At 30.8% G+C, this 14,302-nt stretch overlaps 1 protein-coding gene across 4 annotated transcripts in view; it reads right to left on the reverse strand.

Annotated features, from left to right (window-relative positions):
• The window catches only part of CEP72 (centrosomal protein 72), a 78,139-nt gene that overhangs the window by 33,720 nt on the left and 30,117 nt on the right, over positions 1-14,302 (reverse strand). For 3 of the 4 annotated variants that reach the window (XM_074279198.1, XM_074279197.1, XM_074279196.1), the window contains exons 5-6: positions 9,513-9,694; positions 4,030-4,230 (exon numbers count right to left, since the gene is read on the reverse strand). In XM_074279198.1, the coding sequence (XP_074135299.1) occupies positions 4,030-4,230; positions 9,513-9,694 (383 nt within the window). The remainder of the gene's footprint in view (positions 1-4,029; positions 4,231-9,512; positions 9,695-14,302) is intronic. The other variant, XM_074279199.1, reaches the window with a different exon arrangement.

The following is a 14,302-nucleotide window of genomic DNA, read 5'->3' on the forward strand; positions in this document are numbered from 1 at the left end:
CAAAAACTAGGCACTAACCAATATCTAATATCCTTTACCAAGATAAAGTTGAAATAGTTTCATGATTTAGACATAAAGGCTGATACTTATATAAGCAAATCAGGAGAACAAGGGATAGTCCACATGTCAGATCTGTGGAGAAGTGAGGAATTTATGGCAAAAGAACAACTAGGGAATATTATGAAATACAAAATGGATAATTTTGATTACATTAAATTAAAATGTTTTTACACAAACAAAACTAATACAGACAAATTAGAAGGGAAACAGAAAACTGGGAAAATACCTTTACAGTCAGTATTTCTGATAAAGGCCTCATTTCTAAAATATACAGAGAACTGACAAATTATTAAGAATATAAGTCATTCTCCAATTGATGAAATGTCAAAGGATAGGAACCAACAATTTTCAAATGAAGAAATTTAGGCCATTTCTACTCCTATGAAAGAATGCTCTAAATCATTACTGCTAAAGAGAAATGCAAATTAAGACAGCTCTGAGGTACCACTTCTCTGATTGGTTAAGATGACAGGAAAAGATAATGATAAATGCTGGAGGGGATGTGGGAAAACTGGGACACTAATGCATTGTTGGCAGAATTGTGAAATGATCCAGCTATTTTGGAGAGTAATTTGGAACTATCAAACTGTGCATATCCTTTGATGTAGTCTCATCACTGAATCTGTATCCTAAAAAGATAATAAAAGAGGGGGAAAGACCCACATGTAGAAAAATTGTAGCAGCTCTTTTTGTGGTAGCAAGGAAATTCACCCATAAATTGTGAAATCACTGAATGGTAAGTGAATGTAATGGAATACATTATCCTACAATTCTTGATGATGAGCAGACTGATATTTCAGAAAAGCCTGGAAAGATTATATAAACTAATACTGAATGAAATGAGCAAAATTTAGAGACGCTGTACACAGTAATGCATCAACTGTGATGGACACAGCTCTTTTAAACAATGAGATGATTCAAGGCAGTTCCAATAACCTTGGAATAGAAAATGTTATCCACATCTAGAGAGAGAACTATGGAGACTGAATAGGTATTGAAATACAGTATTTTCATTAATTTTTGTTTGTTTCTTTCTCTCTCTCGGGTTTCTTCCTTTTTGGTCTAATTTTTCTTGCACAAAATGACAAATCTATAAATATGTTTAAAAGAATTGCACATATTTAACCTATATCAGATTACTTGCTGTCTTGCAGAGGGGGGCAGGTAAGATAGGAAGAAAAATTTGGAAAACAAAGTCTCACAAAAACTAATGTTGAAAAATATCTTTATATGTATTTGGAAAAAATATTATTGAAAAAAATTTTTAAAAGAAAACAATATTCATCATTCATCTCTGTGCCTTTTCACTGACTATTCTCTATGCCTAGAAGGCTCAGCCACCTCAACTCCACCTCTTTAATTCCCCGAACTTCCTTCAAGACTCAGCTCAAATCCCACCTTCTGAAGGCTTTTCCTGGTCTTACAGATTAATGCCTTCCTTTTTCAGAATACTTTCATGTATGCTTTATAGTTTACATAGACACTTAAGAGTTTATATGCTGTTTCCCTTATTAGAATGTATAATTATTCCTTGAAAACAAGGACTCTGAGTTTCATTTATTTATTTTTGTTTTTCTTTGCATCCCTATCTTTTATCACAATGCCTGGCAAATAGTAAGCATTTTAAAAATACTTGCTTACTGACTGGTGCACTGCACATATTGGCACATTTCTACATCTTGCTGAAAATTTTGCACAACTGCCTTTTCTCCCTATTTAAAAAATTTTTGGTTATAAAAGATTGCTCTTAACTAGTTTTCCTATCATCCAGTCTAAAGATTATGCAAGCCCTGAAAAGCTTAATTTTCATCCTGTCCTTCCTCATCTTCTCCCTCCACAACATCTTGGTGAGGGCTTCCTATGACCTACTATATACAAGGCTACCTCTAAAAAACTTTATCCATCTCCTCATTTGAACTGTCACTGAAATCAGAGACCGCGTACTAGGGAACTTTCTTAGAACCTAAATCTACAACTAAATCCTCACGACCTAACTGATGACACATCCTGGGAACCATTCTATCTTGATCAGATGATTTCAGTTATGCCTCCCTTTCCTACCCAGTCAATTAAACTCCTCATCAAGCTTTTTCCCACCATGCATGTGCCCAGGGAGCCATATTTTTCTTCTAACCCCTGCTTCCTTGTTCTGGAGAAAGAAACAAATTAAAACTGCTATTGTTACTAAAAAGAAAGTAATGATCTCTTCTCCAATGTCTCTATTTAACATCAGTATAAAATTTTCAAATCAAAATATCCCTCCTAACACTACTATCATTACTACTATATTAATTTTCCTAACACTTCTATCCTTTTATATATTGTCTCATATTACTATATAAATTCCTTGAAGTTGATGACCACTTTCATATTTGTTTTTGTATTCCCAGCTCTGGGAATTAAATTCCTGGTGAGAAAATGGTCTCTTCAGATTCTGTTCATTAACTGCTCTGCAACAAACTCTTAGAGAATTGACTAGGAACACAAAGAAGTTAATTAGTCAATGATCACTTGACTATTCAATTTCTGAGTTAGATTTTAAGAGTTATCAATAATAGGCCTAACTGAAAGGGAAAAAAAGACCAAAGAGTTAATCATTTCTATATAAAAAAGTTTTCAAAAAAAACCCCAAAAACCAAAACAAAACAAAATTCTATTAAGAATATCTAAGAGCCAGGAGAAGAATATAACAAAGTAAAATAAAACAGAGATTAAATAAATGAAATGATAAAAAAGAAAATATGAGCCTGAGTTTAAAGCAAAATGAAAATTGGAATAAATAGTAGTAATAGGCCTTTAATGTTATAATTCTGTTTTATGGAATATTTGTAGAAATTTTGTTGTGTGGTTGATTTGGCAGTGCCAAAATAATTATAAATGCATCTATCATATGGAAAAATACAATTTACTATAAAATATGTAAGGCATAAATGAAAACAGTATTATTAAAATGGTTAGAAATTATAGTAAAATTATTTTAAAACATTTGGGATTCCAGTTGTTATTAAGTGTATTAGTGAAATCTTCAACAAAATTTAGAAATCAAATTAAGCTAAATGTATTTTAGCTTTAAAACTAGAAATTATGTAACATTGAGCAAAGATAATCTTCTGGGCAATACAAAAAATAATCGAGCATTTTAAGTTCAAAAATCTTGGGATTTAATGAACTTTTAAATTATTAAAATATTTTATTCCAGTAGGTAGTGCCATGGATAAAGGGAGAAAAAATAACATAAACCAACTAATCTATGGAAAAATAATTATTCAAAGTATGAAGTTTATTGAAACTATGAACTTGATAGTATGATAATCCTAGACATCAATAAATCAATTACTAGTTTGAAACTCTAGCTTGTTATAAAAGCATACTATTTTAATATTAATCTAAAAATATTTTTACTATAAATTGTTAATCTTCAAAATATTGAGAATTTTAGCACATACATATTATAGAGAAAAGGGACTAGAACTAGAATTTCACAATTCTAGGGAACATCTGATGAGGAATATCTTACCAATGCGAATCCCACCTTCTCTGTAACTTATATACTCTTAGCTGCTTAGAGAACTGAATGGGTTAAGTGTCCTGCCCTAGGTCAGACAGTCCAGAGGCAGGACTTGATCCCACATCTTCCTAACTTCAAGGTCAGCTTTCTATCCACTATGCCATAATGCCACTTATCTATGAAAAGCTACATAAAATTATGCAAAATAATGCCATGAAAGAGATTTCAAGAAAAGAAAAAGATAATCAAATTTTAATTGCACTATAAATTCAAAAGGAAATAAAGAAAACAATTTGCAATATGATAGCAAATTGAGATATATTTTATATATTATTATGTAATATATTTTATATATTTTTTCAACACAGTGAAAAACATAAGGATTACTACAGCTGTAACACATACATTCTTAAAAAAATTTTTTTGTTCAAATAAAAATTTTTCATTTTTAATTTGATTACCTGAGGTTTGAAGGTCAAAATGACTAGGACATATATATTTATGCTGACCTTCTATTTCATCTTGACATTTTAAATTGGGATGTTCATGATGTTTATCATCCAGAAAACTCACTTTGCTGCTGCTTTTTTTCCTATCATAGCCTCTTAAGTTATCTTCAGAGATATTTGGCAATGATTTAGGACTTAAAAGATGTCTAGAACCTATTTAAAAAAAATAATAATGTTATAAAAATAGTTTTATCATACACAATAACAAATAAAATTAATTTTCTTTTTTTTTACTTAATTGCATTTTTCCAATTACAAGTAAAGTTGGTTTTCAACATTCATCTTTAAAAGATTTTGAACTTCTCTTCCCTCCATCAAGAAATCTGATAAAAGTTGTACATGTACAATCATATTAAACATATTTCCATGGTAATCATGTTGTAAAGAAAGAAGCAGTAAAAAAGGGGAAGACTAAGAGAAAGAAAAAAAGCCAAATAACAACCAAAAAGTGAAAATAGCATGCTTTGATCTGCATCCATACTCATAGCTCTTTCTCTGGATAATGACAGTACTTTCCATCATGAATCTTTTGGAAATGTCTTGAATTATATTACTGAGAAGAGGTAAGTCTATTAGCGTTGATCATTACACAATCTTGTTGCTACTGTGTACAATATTCTCCTGTGTATTGTATTGTACTGTGTACAATATTCTCATTTCACTCAGAATCAGTTCTTGTAAATCTTTCCAGGTTTTTCTGAAATCTATCAGCTCATCATTTCATGATAAAGAATAATATTATTCCATTACATTCATATACCACAATATGTTCAGCTATTCACCGGATATCTCCTCAATTTCCAATTTTTTGTCACCACAAGAAAAGCTGCAATAAATTATTTCATACATTTCAAGCTGACAAAAATTATATATTTTCCTAAAATGTATCAACTATCTAACAAAATTCACTTAGGAAAGTCAGTTTAGTTTAATAATCTAATACCTAATATTTTAACAAATTTCTATTACCATATTATCATACTATTACCACAAAATGGATCGACTGAACAGAAAATTATTTTTCAAACATAGGAAAATGTTTGATTTCAAGTGTAATCTTAAAATGGAACAATTTCATTTTCATAATAAAAATGACCAAGTCTATAGTCTCAAAAACCTTAAAATTACTTAAATTCAAAGATTTAAGTTCTATAAATTGATATTCTATGTTTTCCTCATTGAGTCATAGAATATATCTGGAAGCGATGTTTGAAATACTTTGCTTCTAATATGTTTATTTTACAAATAAGTAAACTGAGGCCCCAAAATGAAAAGATTTGACAAAATCATATACTTAGTAACTGGCAAAACTAGGACAACATAATTCTCTTAAGTTTGAAATTCGGAAAAAATTAGTTCATTCAAAATAAAGAATGCCTGGTCTATAAAATGAACTGACGTTCTTATAGTAATGATAGGTAAATTCAAAATGTACACCAGTGTTTTTGTTTTGAAATTAGTTTTGAAAATTTCCCAAAGTATACTTTTTCTAGCATTCATGCTATAGCAAAATAAGTAATAATATAGTAAAATTAACTAAGTTCATTTTTACCATTATGTCAAATCAAAACCCTTTTCCCCCCATTACGTACATAAATAGAGATTATAAAAACAAGCTATTTCCATGCCAATCATCCAGTATCAAACAGGTACATGGAATCAAGGAAGAGAATTATTGAGGATGATGGCAATGAATATTCCTTCCATTACATTGTCCTTTCTCCACTCTATTAGCAACAGAAACAGTATTCAAGAAGGAAAAATATACCCATATCCAAACATAATCATAGCAAGATCTGACTGATCAGATTTTTTTCCCCAGGTCTGAAACCAAATTGGAGGTTTAGAATTATAAATCTATTATAATTAAAAATTACTAAAGAAATTCTTCTATCATAATTTACTGTAATATATATTTACATAAAGATAAGTATTCTCTGGATGCCCCTCAATTGGAGAATGGTTGGGTAAATGATGGTATATGAATGTTACGGAATATTATTGCGCTTTAAGAAATGACCAGCAGGATGAATACAGAGAGGCTTGGATAGACTTACATCTACTAATGCTGAGTGAAATGAGCAGAACCAGAAGATTATTATACATTTCAACAACAATACTATAGGAGGATGTATTTTGATGGAAGTGGATATCTTCGACAAACAAAAGATCTAATTCAGCTCCAATTGATCAATGATGGACAGAACAGCTACACCCAGAAAAGGAACACTGGGAAATGAGTATAAACTGTTTACATTTTTGTTTTTCTTCCCAAGTTATTTTTACCTTCTGAATCCAATTCTTCTTGTGCAACAAGAGAACTGTATGGTTCTGCACACATATATTGTATCTAGGATATATGATAACATATTTAACATGTATAAGACTGCCTGCCATCTAGTGGAGGAGGTGGAGGGAGGGGAAAATCGGAGCAGAAGTGAGTAGAAGGGATGATGTTGAAAAAAATTACCCATGCATTATGTACTGTCAATAAAAAGTTATAATTAAAAAAAAAAAAAAAAACATAGAAAAAAAAAAAAAAGAAAAATTGCAGAGCTCACAGATCAAGGAGAATTTGCAAGCCACTTGAAAGAAACAATTCATCAGGGATGAAACAAGGATGCCTATTACTACCACTATTATTTGATATGGTACTAGAAATATTGGCTTTAGCAATAAGAAAAGAAAAAAATTAAAGGATGGAATAGTCAATGAGGAAATAAAGCTATCACTCTTTGAAGACGATATGATGATATACTTAGAGAATTCTAGAAAATCATCCAAAAATCTACTGGAAACAATTAGCACAGTTGCAGGATATAAAATAAACAGATCATCAGGTCATCAGCATTTCTATATACTATTAACAAAGCCCAACAGCAAGAGATAGAAAAATTCCATTTAAAATTACTGTAGACAAAATAAAATACTTGGGAGGAGGGATGTGCCTGCTAAGACAAACCCAAGAATTATATGAACACAATTATAAAATACTCCTCAAATAAAATCAGATCTAAACAAATGGAAAAATATCAATTGTTCATGGATAGGCCAAGCTAATAGAATAAAAATGACAATTCTGCTAGGAAAAAAAAAAAAAAAAGATAAGCATTCTCAGATATGCTAAGTTGTAAAATAATTTCCTAATTAACCTGGGAAGCACTCCAAGAAATTGTCCCATGATAGTCATCAAATTTCTTCTTGTGATAATACAGGAAGAAGGATGAAATGCTTCACTATAGATCTATTTCTTTTCAGCATGCTTCCCTGTCTCTTTAACCCATGTGTCTATTGCCCACTTAATATTTTGATAGATAAAGAAGATAACTAGAATGTTAAGAATTCATTAACTATATGTGTGTGTATACTAGACATTATAGTTTAAATATCTAAAATGATAAAATTCTTTATATAATTATTAATTGATTAAATAACAAAATTATGGTGAAGTTCTGCTTTAAAAATATGTAATTGATAATTAAATAAATATACAGTCCTTAACGATTTATAAACAAATTTATAAATGAAGCTGCTTTAAAACAAAAAATTTAAATCACAGCTTCCAATATTAAAATGAGGAGTCCTTAACTAGAAAACTAGACCTGAACAAAGTCTTTGCTTTTTAAATACCTCACATAACAGAAATGCAAGAAATGTAAATAAATCCAGCTTCCAAGGACCAGGGAGAAAATATTACAACAGAGGGATTACTGAGAGATTTCTTTCTAAAAATACACAAGAAGACAAGTGTGAAAAGGCAAGCAAACAGAAGGGATGATGGAGAAAAGACCTGAAATACACATTTTAGTCATATACAAACAAAATAAAACTAAAGGAATAGAAAATTTTTTTACTATATACAAAGTAAATTTTAAAAGCAAGAGCTGCAATTATGCTATCTGACAAAGTAAAAATAAACATTCAAAACATAAAAAGGGATAAAGAAGAAAACTATATTATGCTGAAGGGAACAATATATAACAAGCCAATATCAGTATTAAATTTATCTGCATAGACACTAATTCTGATAATAGTTCAGCAAAGTCAGCAAAGGCTACAAAATAAACTTCTAAAATTTAGCTTCATTTCTAGAAAATAGTAACAAAATCCAAGATATGAAAATAAAAATAGGAAATTCCTTTCCAAATAATAACCACATAATAAACAAAGATCTGGATATTAATCTACTAAAGCACGCAAAATAACATGTACAGATTCAATTCTAAAGTGTCCCTTTAAAGCAATGCACTAAGTAGAAGAGTTAGCAGGGAAAGAAAATAAAAGATATACATAAACACTAAAATAAGGATGAGGAGTAGAATTTATTAGAAAACATAAAAGTAGGCCTTTGATCTCAGACAAAGTCAAAGTTTTAATCAAGAGAGAAATGTACATTATGTCAGCCATATTAATACTGTTTTAGAGCATGTCTACATATATGTAAATACATATATGTGCACATGTCTGTATTTATATGGGTATGTATATGTATGTAGATATGTATGTGAGTGGGTGTGAATATATATACACATGTATGTGTGTGTATATATATATATACACATATATATATATATGTATATTTGATTATGTGAAACTTAAAAACATCTGTATAAATAAAATCAATACACCTGGGGGAAATTTGTGTATCAAAATTTTGTTATCTAAGATATATAAACTTTACTATGCATTAAGAAATGATGAATGTGATGAATAGAGGAAAAAACATGAAAAAATCTGCAAGAACTGTTTCAGTGTGAAATAAGTCGAGCCAAGAAAATGTATACACACTGGGTATAAGGTAAATGGAAAGAACCATATACACACAGACACAGAGAATTGAATGCTGCAAAAATTACAGATAACAAGTGTGAAAGGAAGATTCTGGAAAGATGGTGTAGGAGATCAGAAAATTTTAAAGTGTCCAGATGTCCCCCACAAATAAATCAAATTTGCACTTCAGGGCCAATAAGACAATGAAAAACAAAGAAGACAATTCTGTAATTAGCAGAATTAAAGTCCTTATCAGCTTGAGAAGAACTTCAATTCTGCTAGTTACAGAATATGGTTTACCTTCTCAATCAAATTCAAAAAACATTTATTAACCACTGTGCTAGGCATTAAAGAAACACAGATGAAAAATAATATAAACCTTGTCCTATGTGGCATCTTCTTGTAATAAATTTTCTTTTAAATGCCACTTGCTATTTCTCTTTGTCAGAACTTGGAGCCCTTAATGGTCACCTTGTCTTACTCCCTGATTTTACAAATGAAGATACCTGAAGCCCAGCCTGGCAGTAAGGGTGTAGACCTGGGTTCTCCCAAATGCAGTCTCTTCCTATAAAATCATGTTGTTTTAAAAAAAAATCACCAATTATACAGTATGTGTGACACAAACCATAGCCAATATTCAATAAGCAATAGTCACTGTAAAATACCTTGCAAATTATGAAATTCAGGTACAGCACAGTTTTTTTTATTAGCACTTGTAATCCCAGGAGGCTTACTTAAATCCATTTCACATTCAGCAATTAGATTTAGGACAGCTTCATCTTCTGCATCCATGATTGAACACTTCTTTGTTAGGGAGTCAATATATTTTGCTCTAGAATGTCGATCTCTATCAAAGAAAGCAAAATTATTTATTATAATTTTATAACAGCACTATTAGGGCAACTAGGAAGTACAGTAGATAGAGCACTGCACTTTTAGTTAGGAAAATCCATCTTTCTGATTGAAATCTGACTTCAGACACTGACTAGTCACTTAACCCGGTTTGTCTCAAAATCTGTAAAATGAGCTGGAAAAGGAAATGGCAAACTATTCCAGGATCTTTGTCACAAAAATCCCCAATAGGGTCATGAAAAGTTGGACAAAATTGAAACAATTGAACAACAATCAGCATTGTATTCTATAACAGCAGTATCAACTATTCTGCTGCAACAACCAAAGTAAAGTCCAAACCAGATTAAATGTAAGTGGGAAATAATTAAAATAAATAAAAGTAACATATAATACGGATGTTATTATATGGTTTTCTAAGTCAATATGTAGCTGCAGGGATCTATATGTAGGGCTTACTGGCCCTATTTTCTAATTGAGTTTGATACCACTCTTCTATAGCATAAAGATAGTGTCTAGGTATAATTATTAAAAAAATAAAAAAATACCAATAAGTGATATCTTATTGCTTACCTTCTCAACAGGTGGGGGAGGGATTCAAGAGGAATTCAGAACTCAAAATTTTAATGTTAAAAACAAATAAGATTTTTATTACTTTTGTTATTATCTAGTATTAATTTGAAAAGTTTTTTTTGCATAGCTGATTCAGTTTCATTGATAAAGGATCTTCCAAGTTATTTTCTAAATTCTATAGTTATTTGATCATTCTTAAGCATGGGAAAATCTAAAAACATTACAAAGGTAATTTGATTTATACTACATTCATACAAAATAGCTTAAATACAAAGCTGGCAGCTTATAAAGTCCTTTCCTCAAAAGACTCTTTTGAGGTAATACAAGTATTACTATACTACAGTGTTTTTATCTATTTAATATTCCTCATATGAAAGTATTTTGGAACATATGATACTCAAATATTTTATGCATTTACATAGTATTTTCAATGGGATTTTCCTTTTACTGGTTTCCTGTTTTTTTTTTTTAAATTTACTTCATTAAAAATGGTAACTTTGTTGATTTTTATAGAATTAATACCAAATTTGAGAAGTTATTTCAACAGTCATTTAATCTAACCTATCATCAAAAGGAATCTCTGCTTAATATGCCTTACAAATAATTAACCATTTTCTGTTTGAAAACCCGATAGATAACCTCCTGCCTCTGAAGCAAACCCATTTCACTTCTGGACATCATTAATTCCTAATGTTAAGTCAAAATTGGCTTCCTGTCCCTTCTACTCATAGTTCCTGTCTCAGCCCTATAAGGCCAAATAAAACAAATCTAATGCCTTCTCCTGATGAAGACAGTTAACACATCCCTATGAGACTTCTCTTCTCCAGGTGAAACCTTCCTAGTTCATTCTATTAATCTGAATGTTACTAAAAGAAGGCTCTTCATACTTGCACTTAAACAGTAGCACCCACAACTGAATATAATTGAGCACAATACTCCAAATGAAAGAGATGTGACACGGGCTGAGGATAATGAGACTATCAATTCCCTTTTAGGGAAGGATATGCAACCTAAATAATCATAAAGAGAAAAAAAAGCAATAAAAATTATATGTAGATATTTGTATATATGTATGTATATACAAATAACTATATACATACATACATACATATATTGTGTATCTGTACACATATACACAAACAGATAATACTGAGGGGAAGGGGTGTGTCTACAGAAAAAGCCTTTGAGACACAGTTTATGTTTAAAATTACAAAATATAAACACATAGAAGGAATTTTTTTAATGTTATCAAAAGTACTTGAGAAATTTGAATATATAATTACACTAATTGCTTTACTAAGGCTGCTTCAATATCCTTGCATCTCAGTTAAAAATCTAACTTGGTAAAGGCAAAGAATTGCAAAGATTTCATTTAAAATATTTTTACACTTACATCCCTTAGTGCTTGTTTCTTTGCTTTATGGCTCTCTATTTCTGTATCAGCATCATACTTATGATTTTTCTTCCAATTTAAGAGTGAATCTGTAGCATGGATATTAGTTGCTCTTTATAGATTTGATTGAATTTGGGACTAGTAGTATGGATTAGATTGGGGTTTTTGGGGGGGGGTGTTCTTTATCCAAAACTGAATTAAAATATTTCTCATTATTACTTTGAATTATTTTATATTTTTGTGGATATCAATCTAGTGTATCAGTATCATATTTGTCTTCTAAAAAGGAGTTTAGTAGAATACTTCTGGTAATTCTTTTTAATTTTTTCTGTTTGACATTTACTATATATGTGTGTGAGAGACACACATACACACACACACTCTTTGCTTTTTCACTCTCCCTTTTTTTAGTTGAATTCACTAAAGATCTATCAATATAGATCTTTAAAAAGTGGCTTAATTTTATCATTTCAAATCTTTTAACTTTCAATTTTATCTTCTAAATTTGATCTCTGCTTGTTTTTAAGTTAATCTTTGTTTCAAAGTTGCACATTACTAATGCTCTGTTCTTATGTATTAAATACTATCTTATACATATATGTATTTCTTTGTATATGATCAAGTTACATAAAGATATCTACCTTGTAATTTTGAGAAACATTTATATTCTTTGCTATTCCCATCCAACTAATACCACAATTATTTTTAATCTAATTTTCCAAATCTATTTGTTTTCCTTTCTTGTTCACGTCTCTTAGATTTACTTAGTTCTGAATGAGGAATTTTTTTTTATAATTGCTGTGCCATATAATCTTTTTGTAATTTGATTTTTCCTTTAAAAATTTAGACACTGCAATTATTTTGTGCATTTATGTGTAAGTATATACACTTCTAGATTTACTTAGTTCTGAAAGACAAACATTAAATGCTTTTATAATTGCCACCATACTATCTCTTTGTAATTTGAATTTTCCTTTAAAAATTTAAATACTGCAATTGTTTTGTACATTTATGTGTATGTTTATATACATATTGTTTCACTGTCTAGGTGATTTAGAGCATGACGCAATTTCCCTGTTTTTTTCCCTCTTGATTTTGTCTTACTGAAATCATGATTACAATGCCTGCTTTTTATAATGCAATTCTACCATTTTATAAATCTCTTTAAGATTAGCAAAACACTTTACACATTTGATTTCATCTTCACTACAACTCTGTAAGGTAGGTGCTAGATGGTCTAGATTCCTGGTGGCTATAAGAGAGTTATTAAGTATCCCCTTTAAATCAGCTGCAGATTTTAGGAGTGAAAGAATTCACTCATTTCCAAATTATTAGTTGCAAAATCAAAGCTTTTTGTTAGAAATTAGTTTACCGAGAGACTGACTTCTATAGTGACAGATGTATGGAAAATGAAGTTTTGCACTGAGAATGAAGTTCTCAGTGGATAGAAGGTCTTGGCAGCAAAGGGAGCTACCAAGGTCCATCTGCAAAAGACTTTTGTTGAAGGAGGCTTCAACAAAGAATATTGTGTCTTAGTGAGGGGCTGGGACAGCCAGAGCAGTTAAGACCCGTGGGGGCTGGGACAGCCCAAATTGGCTCATCTACAAGCTGGGTTTCAGCTTGAGCTGGAATTTGAATAGATCTTTAATTGAATAGCATTGGAATTCTTTTGCTAAGGACTGACCCAACCCCACCTAGATAACAGAATGAAACTATTTGTCTTATTTCCCTCTGGTAGTGTCCCTCACTGAGGAAGAATTGAAGGAGATTCAGAATTAAGATTTTTCACTTCTATCTTTATTAAGCTAAATTAGTTTGATCAGTGTTTTTTTTTTTTATAGAAAATTAATCTCTAAACTGACCCTAATTTATAAGAAATCAAACCATTCTCCAATTGATATATGGTCAAAGGATATGAACAGACAATTCTCAGATGATGAAATTGAAATTATATCCACTCATATGAAAAAGTGTTCCAAATCACTACTGATCAGAGAAATGCAAATTAAGACAACTCTGAGATACCACTACACACCTGTCAGATTGGCTAAGATGACAGGAACAAATAATGATGAATGTTGGAAGGGATGTGGGAAAACTGGGACACTAATACATTGTTGTTGGAGCTGTGAAAGAATCCGGCCATTCTGGAGAGCAATTTGGAACTATGCCCAAAAAGTTATCAAACTGTGCATACCCTTTGATCCAGCAGTGCTACTACTGGGCTTATATCCCAAAGAAATACTAAAGAGGGGAAAGGGACCTGTATGTGCCAAAATGTTTGTAGCAGCTCTTTTGTTAGTGGCCAGAAACCGGAAGATGAATGGATGTCCATCAGTTGGAGAATGGTTGGGTAAATTATTGTATATGAAGCTTATGGAATATTATTGCTCTGTTAAGAAATGACCAGCAGGATGAATTCAGAAAGGTTTGGAGAGACTTGCATGAACTGATGCTGAGTGAAATGAACAGAACTAGAAGATTGCTGTACACTTCAACAATACCATATGAAGATGTATTCTGATGGAAGTGGATATCTTCAACATAAAGAAGATCCAACTCACTTCCAGTTGATCAATGATGGACAGAAACAACTACATCCAGAGAAGGAACACTGGGAAGTGAATGTAAATTGTTAGC

Source organism: Sminthopsis crassicaudata, chromosome 1 (assembly GCF_048593235.1).
Source record: "Sminthopsis crassicaudata isolate SCR6 chromosome 1, ASM4859323v1, whole genome shotgun sequence".
Classification (NCBI taxonomy): Eukaryota; Metazoa; Chordata; class Mammalia; order Dasyuromorphia; family Dasyuridae; genus Sminthopsis; species Sminthopsis crassicaudata.